Consider the following 17,712-nt stretch of genomic DNA (forward strand, 5'->3'; position numbering starts at 1 on the left):
TTTACATTCAGTTTAAAGGATTGTGTTCATGTTAATTGAATAATCTCTGCTATTTAATTCCACCCTTTTGAGGTTTTATACTTTTGCATTACAGTTGATGGAAATACCTGGGCACAAGTAATTGCCTTATACCCAACTTTAGTAGAATGCATCACCTGCTCTTCTTCAGAAGTCTGTTCTGCACTTAAAGAGGCACTAGTTCCTTTTAAGGATTTCATGCAACCACCAGCATCCAGAGTTCAAAATGGAGAATCTTGACCGGCTACAGTATATTTGAAAGAAGGAAGATATTCTAAAAAATGTTTGCTCCTAACTGAGTCTTCTGTGAGAAGGACATTTCTTACTGCAAATAATTCTTGGCAGCTGTTGTTGGCCTCCTTTAAATTCTACTTACCTGAGTTCAGTAATTCATATTACAGGCTTGCACATCAACAAAGGCTCCTGAATGAACAGCAGTGTAAGGCTTTAATAAATTAAACTGATGGGAGGGATAATTAACACTACAGTATACATGCTACCATATCTCCAGTTGGTGATTTAAAGTGAGCTTATGTACAGTTTGTGGTGTATGTGTTAATGATGTACTTTTTAAAAAGAAGAGATATTTCAATTCAGTCAGAGTTATTAGGCTGGTGTTTTTGCACCCTTTTTCAAGTACAAAATCGTACTAGAATTTTATGCAAGATGGTACTATAACATTCCATATTATCTATAACCAGCCTTTGTTAACAAAGGGAACTGATATAATTGTGTGTATAATAAATGGTACAGTTCTGTATAAAATAGTTGCGTTTATTTAAATTTTAAAATTATTGATAATGTTAAATGCTTAAAGCTCTATTTATTATTAATACAAAATTGTTTGCTTACATTTTTACTTATAATTTGCCTTCATATGTGGCGGATAAGCTCACCATATGATCATGCAGTTAGCTTCATGCTTATTTTAAATGTATTATTAGTGACCATTAAACATCTGACCAGTGAGGTCATGTGAACACAGCAGCAAATAGTTTATGATTTGCTGATTTTGCAACTTTGAAATATAGGTTCTTAATACATTGATACATATTGTAGCACTATGACTTCATCATACCTCATTTCTTTAAACAGCTCTCCAAGCTTTCACTGAAGTCTGTCTGTTTTTTATATTTGCTGTCTGGATTTTAAAGACTTTTCATATTTTATATTTCTACTGATTTTGTTTCCCCTAACAACATTTGTCACTGTCTTTGAATTATGACCCAGGCAAGATGATTTCAGATTTTCTAAAATCTTGCCTGTGAGGTTTTGTTCATATCAGTGCTTCATTTTGTAATGTCTTCTCAAGAAAAATACCTATGTTAACTCACAAGTATAAAGTATGTGTGTATTATAAAACAATGAAAAGTGTATTTTTGGAGATAGTCAAGCATTTAGAAGTGCAGTGAACTTGCTGTCATGGAGTAAAATGCTAATTATGTTTCACTTTCCTATCCTAGTGAAAAAGAAAAGTGCTCTTGAGTACAATACCTTAATTATTTCTTAAAATACTGACTTTGACCTAGCTCACTGTATTTTTTATTTAATGGATTATAGATTATAGTATTTTTCTTCTGAGTTAAATTTTCATAATTTATGTGAAGACACAAAGATGTTTAAAACAATGATTATTCATAAGAAATCATAATGGTCTTGGTATTATTTTAGTGTATTGGAAGGTCTTTGATCTTAATAGAATTTATAAATTTCAGCTTCTCCAGAATAATCATAAAACTGCAAAAAGATATTATAATTGAGTCATGATTGAGATACAGTTTTGAGGCTATTATAATTGTATAATTATTTAATTTGCACTATTAACTGTAAAATGTAAGGTTTTTGAGGGGATATTTTTTATTTACATGAATTACTGAATTTCTATTTTATTATTTCACCTAAAATTAAGGTAAAATATGGCATTTCCTAAGTTCTGCTTTCAGCATTTTCCTTAAAGTTGTAAAAAATCAAACTATGTACTTATTTTCCATATTTGGGTATGTTAAATTGAGGATTAGAAAAATCCACATAATCACTGATAAAGCATTGAAACAGAATAACCCAAGGGTAGCGTACCAATTCAGTAACATGTTAAAAATATTGCTATGCATTTATTCAAAGGAAAATGGTCTATTCTTGAGAAATAACAGATCAGTTGCAATTAGGATAATTAAATAGTTAAATATGAGTCAAGTGTATGCAATATACATTTATATGAACCGAAGCTTGCTTTATCAGGACCATGCCCTACAGTTCAAAACATAAACATAGTGAATGTGTTAATATCATATAATAAGGTAATAAATGCCAGTCTTAGTGTGAAGCAAGTGGATGACCCCCTTGGTAGTATAATTGGACAGGCTTTTCCTCCAGAATATTTCCTGTCACCCTCCAAGAGTCACTACAGTAATTCATTCCCTTGAGTCAAGCATTCCTCTAGGTTGCATTTTCTAAAATATTCTGATTGCTGGTATGGAACACATTGCCCTTGTCTTGTTAGTATGAATTGGGTTCTCCAGTGATCAGAAGAACTGGGGTGTGTGAAATTATTCGATGCCAGGAGATTCAAAAAGGAAGCTCTCAAAGATAAGATCATTTTATGGCACAATTGAGTCTATAACCAGCCCTTTAAGCAGTAGTAAAAATGTCCTTTGTGATACTTACTAGAAATACTATGAGTTTTTTTTTTTTTCTTTTGAGACGGAGTCTCGCTCTGTCACCCAGGCTGGAGTGCAGTGGCATGATCTTGGCTCACTGCAACCTCCGCCTCCCGGGTTCAAGCAATTTCCTGCTTCAGACTTCCAAGTAGCTGGGATTACAGACATGCCACCATGCCAGGCTAATTTTTTTATATTTTTAGTAGAGATGGGGTTTCACCATTTTGGCCATTCTATTCTTGAACTCCTGACCTCAGGTGATCTGCCCGCCTTGGCCTCCCAAAGTGCTGACATTACAGGCGTGAGCTACTGCGCCCAGCCAATACCATGAGTTTTAAGCCTCACATCGTCACTTGTTGTCACTGCCAGTGCCTGTTTTATTCATATTGCTGGACAACAGGCATATGCCACCAATTGTATGATTAATAAAGTCTTTTTCTGGCCATTTTGTCCATTATAAAGGAAATAAACTAATTGTTAACCTGCATAGATTACTTCTCAGTTTCCTATGATGCTACCACTGCCAAGGGAAAAAAAAATACATCATTTTGTAATGTCTTTAGTATTTCTTTATAACTAGTGTTAAGGTTTTGTTAATTTTATTGTATACATTTGTAACATTTATTAGGAGCCTTTTAGGTTCCAAAACAAACAAAAGGCGTAAAAGTCTAGCTTAGAGAGAACCACTTTTCACTTGCTTTCATTTTTAATTTTATTCACTTAACAGCTAACATCTCCCTTGTTTCTTGTTTTTTCCATATATGGTTATCGATTCAACTCTTGCTGTATTCCTTAAATTTGTATGTATCATCAGAAGAAAGAGATGAACAATTTAGTGTAGATATTTTATTCTGGAGAATAATATTCAGTTAAATTATTTCTACAGCAGGCCAGCAACAACTAGATTATTTGTCCTTTCTCAGTATAATTTTAAAGAGCATTTTGTTTTATTGTCACAATTTGGTACCACTAGTCCCAGGTAACCATTGGGCCAAAGGATCAGTTAAGAAACAGTTAAGGATGAATTAGCATAAGTTATGGAACAGTGTTAGAAAACAACTCAAAAGTATATTCTTTATTAATGAGGTGGTCATTATTACATTTGTGTCAATGAAGGGCAATGTAGTTATTTTATAATGACTAATATTTTCTCCCCAAATACAGAATAATTCAGATGGGCAACCAAGTTTTCGAGAGACTGATGTAGGTGAAGTCTGTCTAGCCAAGGCAGAACACTTACAGGAGTCCCTAACTGTGCCACCCTTGGAATGGGTTAGTGTGCAGGCTCAGAATATTATGGATTACAGTTTTTCAGAGAAAACTACCACAGATGTAGACAAAAATGATCTCTGAAAGAATTGCCAGCAGCCAGGTATGTTCCTTAGATTTCCACTTAGGTTTGGCATTTTGGCAGAGAAGCTAATCTTGTATAAAGTATCACATTTTACTATGCTTAGTGTTCCTGGGTTGTATTTATCTACATTATTAGAGGGAATTTTTATTTTTAAAAAAATTACCATTCATGAGAAGAACGGGAGTTCATGCCACATAGTATTTTACCAATTTATATAAAGTGGGAAAAGTCTTTAATGCTTCATGATCACTTGAATTAAAGTTTTTGTATCTCTGGAAAGTAGAATAGTGCTTTCATTTGAATGAAAAGTGTTTATAGATTCAGAAAGAGATAATGTCTTTGTATCTTGATTTATATACAGACCATTTCAGAGGAGGTTAAATGTCTTACAAATCCAATACTTTCTAATGCTCTAACAGTGTTGGCTATTTAAAAGAACATGTGGCAAGTTCTATATGAATATTCTTGGTCATCTTGACTAATTCTGAGGCAATGATGGACAGAGACTCTACCTCTTATTTAACTCTAGGCATGTTGACTTTTCAAAGCGGTTTCCTTATTTCTAAACAGAGATGATGATCAATGAGTTACTAATTCTTTAGAGGAAAAAATGCATAATTTGAGTGTGGAGTTGATTTTAATGACATTAGGGTAATTCAAGTTGTTTGATAAATTTATTACTATATCATAAGAGAGATCTTTGACCATTTTTCTTCCTTTTTCTTGGACATCACTTTCTTCCCTCCCCTTCTCTCTTTTATGTTTTCTTCCTTGTTAAGTTTTATGTTTACGTTACCATCTTTCTTATACTTTCCCCTGATTTTTCTCTTTTAATTCCTCTTTCATTCTCTGCCTCTTCTCTTTCAGTTCTTTCTCTAATTGTGCCTATTCCTTGTTCATAAGAAGTGGAGCTGTTAGTGGTAGAACCACTGCTCATTGCCTTTCTATTAAATGAGATTCTAGAAATACTTTCCACTTTGGCCACTGTTGCATTTTTGCCAAGGTAAAGTTCCCCTGCCATTTTGAAATAGCTGAACAAGTTAAAGTAATATGTTCCAAAAACTGGAAGTGCCATAAAAAAACTAAAAATAAAAAAAAATTGTGACTATAACTCCTACTGTCTTTATGAATACACAGGATTCAGCAGCCAAGATGCTCACAAAATGGGATTGCTATAAATATGATGGATTCAGCACCTAAATTTGGAACAATCATGTCTTTTCTGTTATGTGGGTAGAGAGATTATATATCTTTTCTCAAAGTAAAGTATTTAAAACCTGTTTAAATGAGGGTTTTGGCTGGCATGGTGGCCCACACCTGTAATCCCAGCACTTTGGGAAGCCAGGGTGGGAGGATCACTTGAGGCCAGGAGTTTGAGACTAGCCTAGACAACATAGCAAGATCCTAGCTCTAGTTCAAAAAAAATTTTTTAATTAGGGTTTTGGTTTTTTATGATTTTGGGGGGTGGGGGAGATATTTGTTTTTTTGAGGCAGATGTTTAAACTTTTAGATTTATCCCATCTTAATATTTATTGATTTATAATATTGACACTGCCTACTTACAAGAATGATTTGAGGCAGCATACTGCCCATGTATTTCAACTATTTTCATTTTTTCTGTTGCAAAGCAGTCTTTGATGGAAGACCCAGAATCTTATAGTTCTCATATCTGAGTCTTTCTGGAGTGTATTTGGTGTCTGTGTGCTTGGTTCACGCAGAGGTCACCCAGAGGTCAATTGAAACCTTCCTAATTATACTATGGTATTGATTCTGTCCCCTCAAGTATGAAAAAATTAAATTTTCAGACCATTTTCAGTTGCTGCGAATGTAGTTACACTAAGTTTTATTTTAAACTAAAATTCAATAAACAGTGCAACCAGGGAAGATCTGCTAAACCATGCTGTTATTTGGAAAATCATTGCAATATATTAACAACTGCTTCCTTCTATGATGTTTTACTATATGGGAGAAAAATACTCCATACCTATATTGCAATTTTATTTTTATCTAGAAAAATAAAATATTAGGCTTCAGACCCAACTGTGCAAATTTCATTTGCTTTCCGTGTCTTACTACTACCTCTGTGTCATAATTTAACACATAACATACAACTCCTGTCTCTTAAGGCAGCTACCATATGGTGTTTATGTCAGACTGGATATATTTATCTAATTTTGTGAAATTCTTTTTCAGTTCCCAACACAATTCTTGAAAGTAATACCACTGTTGTTACTCTTTCTCCTTACAATTTTTATGTTGTTGAGCTGTATCAGTTATGTATTATAATCATGAAATTGTATTGGCCTCAAACCCAAATTTTCTTTGTAGTCTAGGATAGATTTTTCATGAAAGCTATATAGTTGTAACTGTGATTGTATAGATTATTTGCTTTACAGCTAACATTAAGCATGATTCCAAGTTTTTAATTATGTTCCAGCAACACTAGTATTTCTTTATAACTTAAAATCATAACCACTTTGATAATTTACCTTTGGATCTGACCAGTGATTCATTTTTTTCTTGAATATACTTTGTGTTTGCTTTCTCATCCCCGTTAAGTCTGAAACATTATTGACACCCCACATCACTTACTCTGTTTAAAGACTTTATGAGTAGTGAGTCACATGTTTAGGATGATCACTTTGGAAAAAAAAAATTATAGAGTAAAGGGGAAATGTTCTTGAGAGCTTTATTAAAACCATTAATATATAAAATGAAAAAATAAACAGAAGACACGAAGTGTCTCTCAATAGTTTAGAAAGAAAGATTTGGAACTTTAAGTAAAAATGCTAGGTCAAGTAAAAATGTAATCCTGATGTAGATTAGATTATCTTAATCTTATGAGCATTTTTTTTTTTAATTTGGTGAAGCTGTTTTGAAACTGCCTGTCCATATCAATGCCAGACTATCTCTCTACCTCTCAAAGAAAATAATTTGCATTAAAATTCCCTTTTTTGTTACGTAATGAAAGTATAAAACAAGAATTTGTACATTACTCAGTGTGTACTGCAGTCAGATATAGTTAAAATAATTTTTCTAATGCCTAATTTTAACCACCATTTCTGGAGTACCTAGTATGTGCAGGCCAAGGCTTTGCCTATATTATTCCCTTTAATTGTCAAAGTAGCCTTGCAAAGAAGTTATTTTCATTTTACAGAAGAGTCAAGGATTAGGGGGTTGAAGTGAGCTGCCTGGAGTCACATACCTAAAGTCCAGGTGGATCACTATGTCTTGCTTTTTCAAAAGCAGTTCTTTCTACTACAGTACAATAGTTTCATGTTTTACAGTCCATTAAAATCCAAGACTTATAAACTAAAAATACTCTTGAGGCAATTATTTCTATGATAGGCATTGCGACAAATATACTTGAACATAACAAAGAACTTCAAATATTGTGAAAAAAAGATTTGTCTTAACGATGACCTTGAAAGTTGCATTGGGTTTTTATTATTGGTCTAGGTTTAAAACATTTTATCTATTTAAAACATATGTTGTGTGTTTTAAGAAGTTATGTTAAAAATAACAGCATTGTGGTTAAGAGCCCAGAGTCTGGGGCCAGACTTCTTAGATGCAAATCCCAACTCTGTTATTTTACTAAATGTGTGACCTTGGGCAAGTTAATTAACCTGTTTTGGTGTCCTCCTCTGTGAAATGGAGTTAATCGTGGTATTTAACAGAATTTAAAATGTAGTGTGTTCTAAAGCGCTGTGCCTGGAGCATCATCACCACTAGGTAGTTAGGGAAGTAAAATACATTTGGCACACATCATTCAAGAACGGCCAGAAAATCCATGTCTTCCCACAATAGGGACCAATTTTTTGCCTTTCACCAGACAACCACTGAATGTTAAGAATCTACTGTGTGCTAATAACTGTGTCCTTGCTGTATGTGACAGAAGCTATTTGGAGCACTCTCAAGTGCTTATTATAGCTAGTCAAGGAAACCGCATATATAAAATAATACTGGATACAAGACTATACAATTAAATACTGGTGTATCACTAACAACTCTTTAGACCCTGTTTTTGCGTTAGGCATTGGGTTAGTCTCTGTCCTCATGGAGTTTTCAGTTTTATAGGGAATACAGACCTTTTAACAAGTATGTAAAATATAGTAAAAGACAAGTACAGATTAAAATGAGATCATAAAATAAGAACCTTAGCCAAGTCTTTTGTGGTTTCAGGTTAATAGTGCTGTTAGAAGGAAGTTTTTTAAAGAAATGAAAAAGCTCAGTGGTTAAGATAGAAATTAAAGTTAGTCTTGATGGCTACCTAGATTTTGGATGAGTTCAAAGGATATATGGAGGGATTTCAGGCAAGATAATATGAGCAAGGCATATCTGTGAAATAGAAAACAGTACATTTTGGTGTATTGTGTGAAACAAGGTTGGTTGTGAAGGATTGGGTCCCTGCATAAAATTCCTTGAAAGCCAAGGAGAGTAGTTTAGATTTGAGATGGCAGGAGTCCGGAGTGATTTAAGAATAAATTATAAAACCAAGGAAGATAAACTTGCAATCATAAGCAGGATAGGATATATACAGTATGGAAAGCTAAGCTAGAAAGCTGTTGCAATTTTCTTGCTACGAGGTGATGATAACAAGAATTGATTCACTAACGGTGGTCATATTCAGAAAGGATACTTAAGATTCCTGATATGCGGGGAGGGGGGAGAAAAAGTTGATGGTAACAGTACATTATATGTGGATGATGAATATATTGGTGTTAGCACTGTGAAAAACATTATGGAAAGGAATCTAAGTGATTAAAGTAGTATAATGACTAAATTTAGTTGGAAACTACTGCTGTAACAAATCTGTATACCATAGACCAAACAGGTGTTTAGTGGCCATTTAAAAATCTGTGCCATTATGGCAAAGGACATTTGCTTTGGCACAGAATAATCTGATCCACTGCGCAGTCAATGAGCAGTGAGGATTGATTCCCATGGCCGTCCAATCTTTGCTTATCAAAGAAGGATGGTGTGAAGTTTCTACAGACTTTCTGGTAGGTGATTGATAGGTGAGTTTATGCTTAGGGATTGATAGGTGAGTTTATGCTTTGTCAACTAAAGCATTTAATTGCAAATGTATTATGTTTACACAAATAAATATTCTTAATTGGAAATAGTTTCTGAATATGCACGTAAAAATGTTGTTATGTAATATGTCAGGCAGGCTGATTTTTAACTCGAAAACTTCTACTTTAAGAAACTGAGTCCCATCGCCTATATCATGTAGAATAGAAACAAAAAGCCAGTTATTTAATTTTTAATTTGCAATTAAACTCTTGGCCAAGAGGATCTGTTGTCCAAAATTACATCGTGATAGCTTCAGAAAAAAAAAAAAAAAAAAATCTTACTTTGCCAGAAAGGGAATTATACAAGGATATCTTTATGAGTTGCTGCCAAATTTTGTAATTTTGTTCTAGACCACGGCCCTCTGGCCTCCATGAAGGATCAAAGTCTGGGCAAAGACAATTCTAAGTTGTAGGTAAACATGCTTTTCATTTCCCTCCATTCCTTACTTTTGTCATAAGCAGTCTGGATTTTCAGGGGTAAGGCTGATAGGGTTGCCAGATATAGTCATTAAAAATTGAGAATGTGCAGTTAAATTGGAATATCAGATAAACAATTTTAAAAATATATGTAACACACATATGCCAAAACACTGGTTATTTGAAATTCCAATTTAACTGAGCGTCCTGTATTTTATCTGACAAGCCCTAACTTCTTTAAAATAATTTGTTAACCTCCTACAAAAAAATCTCTAAATGGGAGGAAAAAAAAAATCCCGTAAGTTGTCTGGGCCAAAAGCAGAAGTGGCTCCATGGCAGCCAGCCTTCTCCCTAACTTGGCTTAAAAAGGAAAAGCCAAAACCAGAAGTCCCAAAAGCTTGCGTTTAAAGCGAGCTGTGCCGCAGCTTTCCCGCCTGTTTTCTGCGGAATGTAGCACGGCGGCCACCCCGCGTGGGTGGGGCTCGTATGGTTGTGTCCTTGCTGGTTGGGAAAGGAGGTGCCGGAAACTTCAAACCACGGCCAGGGTACAACGTGTCCGCTTAGGCGGCGGTATGCGCCGCCATCTTCTTTGCGGGCAAAGGCCGAAAAAAGTTTGGTACTCCACTTTCACCCGCTGAGCCGATGGAGGGCATCACCCGCTGCCTCAGCACTCCGGTGACGTGCAATCGGGGTCCCCTCTTTCAAGGCTGATTTCTGGTGGCACGTCGAAGCCTGCCAAGGCGGGGAAAGGGGACGCCGCCTCTCTCCCGGATGTAAGATGGCGGCGCGGGGGGCGGCCTGGTGGGGCGGTCACGTGGTGAGGAGTAGCGCGCGAGCTTCCTTAAGTGATCTCTAAGGTTCGTCCGGACGCACAGGAGCAGCGGAGCGCGAGACGGGTCTTGTGTCCGCACGCGTCGAGTCGTCGCTGTCGCCACCCGGGCCATCGCCCGGCCCGGTTTCACTGTTAAGGGGTTTTCGTTTGTTCCGTTTTCGCCTCCTGTAGCGCTGAACGGGAATTCCCCGAAGGGTGCTGGGGAACGGGTGGCCTGGGGACTTCCCGGCTATGCCTTGGCTGCTGTTTGGCGGAGCCGGCGGCAGCCTCTGCTGGATGCACCCCGGCGATTATCGGCGCCGAGAGCGGGCCGGCGGCGGGTTCGACAGCGCGGCGCGGGTGGGGGCGCGGGTGCCGGACTCGGCCGCAGCCCAGCCCCCACCGGGGGCTCGGAGCAGGGAGGGGCGCGAGCGGCGCAGCTCGGGACGTGGCGGCAGCTCCTAGCGGGCGAAGCGCGGGAGCGCTGCTCGCTGCCTCTCGGGGGCAGTCCAGAACCAGTTGGTGTCTGACTGCGCTTTTGCCGCCCATTTCCTGCTTTCGAGCGGCTGAGGCGACGCGCTCCCTTCGGGCAGTGGAGGGAGCGGCTCTCTCCGCAGGACACCGCCTTCTTTCTCTCTTCAGAGCGGTGGCTGACGTAGAGAACGCCGGCTGTAACACCCGGGCGCCGGCGCCGGCTCTCATCCCCGTAGCTCTCGGGGGGCGCCGGGAGCAGCCGAGCCGCTGGGTGCTGGGCGGGGTCTCCGGGCGCGGCGCGGTGGGGAAGGCAAAGGAAAAGAAGGGGCGGCGGGCCGACGTCGGCGGCGAGGAAGGACGGAGGAGCGCCGGAGCCGCTTTGCTGCCCTCCGCGTGGTCCCGTGCCTCCCCGACACCATGGCCCTGGCTGAGGTAGTAGTTTGTGCTGTTGGTCGGGTTGTGACATTGCCCGCTGTGGAGATAACTGCGCAAGCTACTGCCTTGCTAGTGCTGGTGATGCTCAGCGCCGCGGAGGACAATGGCTGGGAATCCCCTTTGTTTTCCGGGGCGCTGCCTGGGGACAGCCCGCGAAGCCTCGGCGCCCGGCCGGCGCGGCCACCACCGGAACCGTTAGTTTCACATTTTCCTAGAAGGAATTGAGGGGAGTGGGGTGGACCGCGATGCATTTTAAAGGTTGGGAAAGAGCTAAGCCATTGGATTCCTTTTCTTGAAGGAAGGAGTGGAATTGTGTAAGATAATTGATACAGATAACTTTTTCACCCTGAAAAATTCTAACACTTCTTTCAGCAGTTAAATGCCAAATTTAGTGTGTACCTGTTTTACTTCATTCTTTAGCTCTAGGTTGGAGTGGTGTGAGCGATCTGCAGAACTGGCATTAGAGGGGCAGAAGTAGACCTGATAATTAAAGTTTATGCCTTAACATTTTAGATCTGGTTTCTGATATGCTCTCTTAGTAAATCTGAGCGTGTCTTTAAAAACGTAAACCCAAAGCAATTTAAAGTTTCTCTTTAAACTTTGCAACTCGCGAATGAGAAGATTGAAATTATTTGTAGGTAATTGCACTATTCCGATTTTTTAATGTATGAGGCAAACAAATAAATTCTATGTACAGTGTGCTGTGAATGGTTTTGTTTTTTGTTTTTTCTTTTTAGTTTAACCTTGGGTCTCAGATTCCGCTGGTGTGGTGGGTTGGTTTTTTGGTTTTTATGGCTTTTGATTCTAATGTTATGTGGTACTTATGTCTTTGAGGTTTTGTATGGGAGAAGAGGACTAGGAATTGAAAGTGGTTTCTAGATTTGAGTTTAAAATCTACTAACACTCATTTTGATTCCTGAGTGGCCACTACTCCTAACAGGAAAATACCTTTGCATAGAGAAAAAAGGTAGTTTGGATAACTAATGAAAATACTCAGTGTTCTAATACCCTGAAGTCTGCGTGGAAAACAAGATACTTGTATTTTTACATTTTATTTCACTGAGGGAAGTAAGTGGTCAGTTTTAGTACTTTTCTTTGAAAACTGATCTGTATTTATACAGAATAGGTAGTTTTGAATATAATGTAATCACAATTTTGTATGGTTTTCTGATGCTCAGTTGAAAAAAAAATAAGGCAGTTCTTAAAACCAACCAAACCAAACCCTTCAGCAGGAGTTTGATGCTTTTATCATTCAAAAGTGATCTAATATATGTACCTTGGTTGGGTTTGGTTTAGCCTTGAGAATAACCTTACTTAATCTGATCTCATCAGGATGGAGCCGCCTCATTGTGGGAAGGGCGGTGAAGAACCTTATCTTGAATCTTAGGATGCAGAAAATGCTTGAATGTTGGCTCTTGAAGTTTGATTTTCTTGGTAGCAAAGCAGAGTAAATTCAAGGCTTTGTTAAGTGCTTGTTTTCTTAAATAATGAAAACCTCTGCGGTGCTGTGTCAAATCTTGGTTTATGGAGAAACTAATCATAACATGCTAATTTCATTATGATTTTATTTTCCAAAACACTTCATTCAACCAACCGAGGTAATCATCCAACCCACTACACTCTAACATTTTTATGCAGAATCAACAGTTGTTAATCTGCACCCCAAAGTATAACAAATTCTGCTGGTAATTTAAACTAAGTGGATAAGCACACCAGAAATGCTCAATGTCCTATACAGATAAACTATTCATACTTTATATCTTGTGCTTTTAAAGTAAATTTTATCCACAACTACATATTGCCCAAATAGTAGTAACATTTTTGAGTTATTGGATGTAAAAGTCCTTTGAGAGGTTAACTGTTTTCCTAAGTTACAAGAGAAAATACTGCCACCAGCCGACCTGTTTTAGTCCCATAGCTATATTTCTGCTCTAATCTCCAATTTTAAAAATGAATCTGCTAATTACATTTGTCTACACACCAACTGAAAATTACCAACTGAACATTGTCCTTGTTGACAGTTTCCCACAAGATGAATTTGATTTATCAAAAATACAGCTTTCTGAACTTAGTATTATTGACATTTACTTGGTGCAGTTAACTTTTTTGTTAAAGGTCTGTTGTCAATCATTTAAGTAATTTGTAGTTGTAAAAAGCCACTGATGGAAAGTAATAAGGCAGTATTTTGAGTGCCCTTCTCAATAAGTACATACTAAACCAAAGGAAAGCTGGGTTATGGTAATAACATTTTAATAAATGCCATCCTCAATTGGAAATGGAGACGGTGTTATGGTATATAGGGCACACCATATGGAGAAGATTCTTGGAGAACACAGTTTTGCTTCATACTTCAAAATTCCTGATTGCTAATCTTACATAGAAAAGCTTTGTTGACAAGCTATTTTAAAATAACCTTTTGGCAGGTAGGCAAGACTGACTGGCAAGGGTGCACTGAAGACATTGTGTCTTGTGGAGTGGTCCCCAAAGAATTCCTGCCAGAGGCACCTGACAGCACAAATTAGCTCTTCAGTGTACAAGCACAAAGCACCAAAAAGGCTGAGATTTCTTCCTAGCTACATGCTCTCTCCCACTATTGTTTATTACACTCCACCTGCTCCATGGTGAAGCTGACAAAGGAGATACTATTAATTTCCTTTCCCACTGAATAATCCCCTCTGTAATTTCTACAACAAAAGGTAAATAGGGCAATCATCTTCGAAAATGAATTAGGCCAGATTGGTAGTACCCAAAAGGAGAATTAATGACCATTGTCATAAACTCTGAAAAGCTGTTGGCGCTACTGATAATCTAGATAATTAAGTAAAAATTTGAAAATTACTTCTAAGATTGTCTAATGAAGTTCACTAAGTGTTTTTGTTAGGTTATCACTATTGGGCACCATGAGGAAAGCAAAATAATTGTATAGCTAGGAAAGATGTTACATGAAGTGTTTAAGAATCAAAATGTAATTAGCTGAGTGTGGTGGTGGTGCGTGCCTGTAGTCCCCACTGAGGTGGGAGGATCTCATGAGCCCAGGACTTTGAGGCTACAGTGAGCCATGATTGCACCACTGCAGCCTGGGCAACAGAGTGAGACTGTCCAAAAAAAAAAAAATCAATGTGAGCTCAATGCAGTGATGTGCACCTATAATCCCAGGTACTCTGGAGGCTGAGGCAGGAGAGTCACTGGAGCCCAGTAGTTTGAGACCTGCCTGGACAAAACAGTTGACATTCTGTCTCAAGAAATTAAATAAAGAATCAAAATGTGGGCAGGTGAGAAAAACATTAGTGACCTACTTCACTTTTGAGACCTGACAGAAAAGTGATTGAATGAGCTAAGTAAGGGAAGGGAAGTATGGAACACTTCAAATAGTATAGTAATTTAGGGAGTTCTTTTGGTTAGGTTTGTTGCCTGAGATCTTGGAGATGACAATCGCAGTGATGATATTCTAGGTGATTTACAGTTTACTTTCGTATTATCTGCTACAAATACGCTGGGAGTGTCATCAGAATTAAAAGAAATATTAGCAGTTCTACATGGAATTTATGTGTTTTCTTATCTCAAGTTGAAAATTTTTTTTTGGTTAAATTTGTTTTACAGTTACCTTTCTTTAAAAGTGCTGTTTTGTTCAGATGTAATGGAATTGTGCCTACACAGGATTTTTGGCCACTAAATTTGTGAATAGGGTCCTTCAAAGGCATACTATTGACATCCGATAGTGTAACTTTAGTCTTTTAGTTATATCAAATATGAACAAACCTAAGATACAATCTTGTGTTTTTAAGGATAAGTTCCTAGTTCTTTCCTCTTATTCAACATCAAACAACACTTACAGAAAATATATTATTTTCTTCGAATCAGGTTTACAAATTCCGTTAGTTCCATTATAATATAATTGAGAGTATTTTATCATGGAAGTCAGGAGTTCGCAGAAAGCCAAACAGTGTGATATGTCACAGAAAATTCAAGTAAATTAAGGACTAAAAACTGTCCACAGACATTGACAGTTTAGATCATATATGTAGTTGTAATGTGTTTTCTGTTATACATGAAAAATCCCTTAACTGCTCTTTGGTTGAGTAATAAACAATTAACGGGTGTTTTATCTCACTTTGAACATAACTACCAAAAAGATATTAAGATTCAGAGATTGCTGTTTTAATATTCTGCACATAGTATATTTTAAAGCCCTTGTTAAACAGAAGTATTATGTAGATACAGGGCATGGACTAGTTTTAGTCATAATAGTAACACTGACTTAATGTTACCATAATAGATGGCCAAAAGAGCTGACTAAACTCTAAAATCAGATACATAAGCAAATTAAAATATATTTTTCTGTTTTAAAAACAAATTTACATACTTTTTAAGAGTTTAGACGAAAAACCTAAGAATAAGAATCCTATCTGCCATTCATTTCTTTTTGTAGAGAATGAAGCTTATACAGAATAAATAAGTTCCAGATAAATTCAACAGATGAATCGGATGCCTACTGTATGCCAGGTGCTGGGAATATACAGAAGATAAAACAAACACAAACCCACTCCACATTATGGAATTCACATTGTAAAAGGAATACATTTCCCTATAATAATAATTACAGACGTGTAGTGAGGACAATCCATGGGTCACCTGAGTTGTTTTCAAACCTGAGTTCCACTCATACACCTGTTCTAGAGCCCTTTCTCCAAAACCACTATTGATATTGCAGTTGTATGTTTAAAAAAAGCCATTTCCCATTGATTTTTGTTATAATTGTACCTGTATTTTTTTTAAAAAAGATGATAATTTAGTTTCACCAGGGCTGTTTTCTTTCTTTTTTTTTTTTGAGACAGAGTCTTGCTCTGTCGCCCAGGCTGGAGTACAATGGCACGATCTTGGCTCACTGCAACCTCCACCTCCCAGGTTCAAGCGATTCTCCTGCCTCAGCCTCCCAAGTAGCTGGGATTACAGGCGCCCGCCACCACGCCCGGCTAATGTTTGTATTTTTAGTAGAGATGAGGTTTCACCATGTTGGCCAGGCTGGTCTCGAACTGCTGACCTCATGATCCGCCCACCTTGGCCTCTGAAAGTGCTGGGATTACAGGCGTGAGCCACCGTGCCTGGTCCGCCAGGGCTGTTTTCTATCTCCTAAACAGGATGACGCTGCAAGAGATACTTCACCTTTAAGAGCTTACAATGTTGTAGCAAGTGTCCAACTACCTTGTGGGGGAATCTAGACCACATAGCCAGACATCACATTTTATGATGTACACTCTAAACACGGTAAAAGTTCAAAGAAGCAGGAGCGCACTGTGAGTAGGTAGAGAATGCATCTCTCTGGAATGGAGAGCGATTATGATGAGCCTTGTGGTGCCTGAGAACAGGAAAGAAAGAATCAAGTATCTATCCTACCTTCCTTATATAATTTATACCTCGGGGTAACTAAATGATTGTGAGGCAGATTTCCTCATTACACAATAATTCCAGTTTCACAGTGCAGAAGGTCTGATAGAAATAGAATGTTAACATTACAACAGCTCATGAAATAAAGCTAGACCTCTTCAATGGCTAACTTAATGGTTGAAACCATTAAGTAAAATGCTGATGGAGAAGTATTTGATTAATGAATCAGTAGTAGAGAAGTATTTAATTCATGGATCAGGGTAACCACACTTAAACTCACTGATCAATTTTAACATTACAAAAACAGATTACTAGATATTCTAGTTCAAATAATTGAACTAGATAGTGGTTTACTAAGACTCTAGACTCTTCATTAGGTTTCTAGATCTGATGAGTAGTTTATTAGAAATTTAAGATATAGGGGAACATCGTTAAATCACCACAGGAGTGCAAGTAGCAAAAATCCACACTGAAATTCTACAGGACAAATGATCTGATTTAAGAAAAAAAAAAATTTTAAGGGAAAAAGGGCAGGAAAACCTGTAGAGTAAAATGAATTTAAAGATATTTATCGGTTTAATTGTAATGTATAGACCTTGTTTGGATCCTAATTTGATCAAAGCTAACCACAAACACATTTATGAGACAATTGGAGAAATTTTAAAACTGAATATTGGAAGTTAAAGAATTGTTTTTGAAAATGGTATTGTGGTTATATTTTTAAAAAATCTTTTGGTGTATGCATACTAAATAATTTACTAATGAATGATATGATCGGACTTTGCTTCATACTTTAATCAATGGGGGATGGGAAGCATATATGGGAGTACACAGGAAAGAAGCTTGTCCTAGTGTTGGTGTTGATGATGGGTGATGGGTAGATGGGGTTTTTTAATTCTATTCTACTTTTGTGTATATTTAGAATGTTCCATAATAAAAACTCAAAAACATGTAAAACAAGAGAAAGAAAGATTCCTGTGGTTGAGAGACAACCAAAGCAAAGTGAGAACACATACAAAACCATGTGAAGGTCAGTAAAGTGCAGCTAAGTGTTCTTAGGGTATCCTCCCAGGCCACTTTGAAATA

The 17,712-nt window shown here is 37.5% G+C and overlaps 2 protein-coding genes across 7 annotated transcripts in view; one reads left to right on the forward strand and one right to left on the reverse strand.

Annotated features, from left to right (window-relative positions):
• MON2 (MON2 homolog, regulator of endosome-to-Golgi trafficking) overlaps nucleotides 1–11,949 on the forward strand; it is a 137,079-nt gene extending 125,130 nt beyond the window's left edge. For all 6 annotated transcript variants that reach the window (XM_054444098.2, XM_054444099.2, XM_054444101.2 and 3 more), the window contains one exon: nucleotides 95–11,949. In XM_054444098.2, the coding sequence (XP_054300073.1) occupies nucleotides 95–258 (164 nt within the window). In that variant the 3' untranslated portion in view covers nucleotides 259–11,949. The remainder of the gene's footprint in view (nucleotides 1–94) is intronic.
• On the reverse strand, nucleotides 9,280–11,034 carry LOC129010169 (putative uncharacterized protein encoded by LINC01465). The gene has a single exon (XM_054444104.2). It carries the CDS (start codon nucleotides 11,032–11,034, stop codon nucleotides 10,486–10,488), a length of 549 nt encoding a protein of 182 aa, XP_054300079.1. The 3' UTR covers nucleotides 9,280–10,485.
• Nucleotides 11,950–17,712: the final 5,763 nt, after the last annotated feature.

This window comes from Pongo pygmaeus, chromosome 10 (genome assembly GCF_028885625.2).
Source record: "Pongo pygmaeus isolate AG05252 chromosome 10, NHGRI_mPonPyg2-v2.0_pri, whole genome shotgun sequence".
NCBI classification, from domain to species: domain Eukaryota; kingdom Metazoa; phylum Chordata; class Mammalia; order Primates; family Hominidae; genus Pongo; species Pongo pygmaeus.

Excerpts from the sequence above, each read along its gene's own strand:
- LOC129010169 (XM_054444104.2), bottom strand. The coding sequence starts at position 11,034 with ATGAGAGCCGGCGCCGGCGCCCGGGTGTTACAGCCGGCGTTCTCTACG.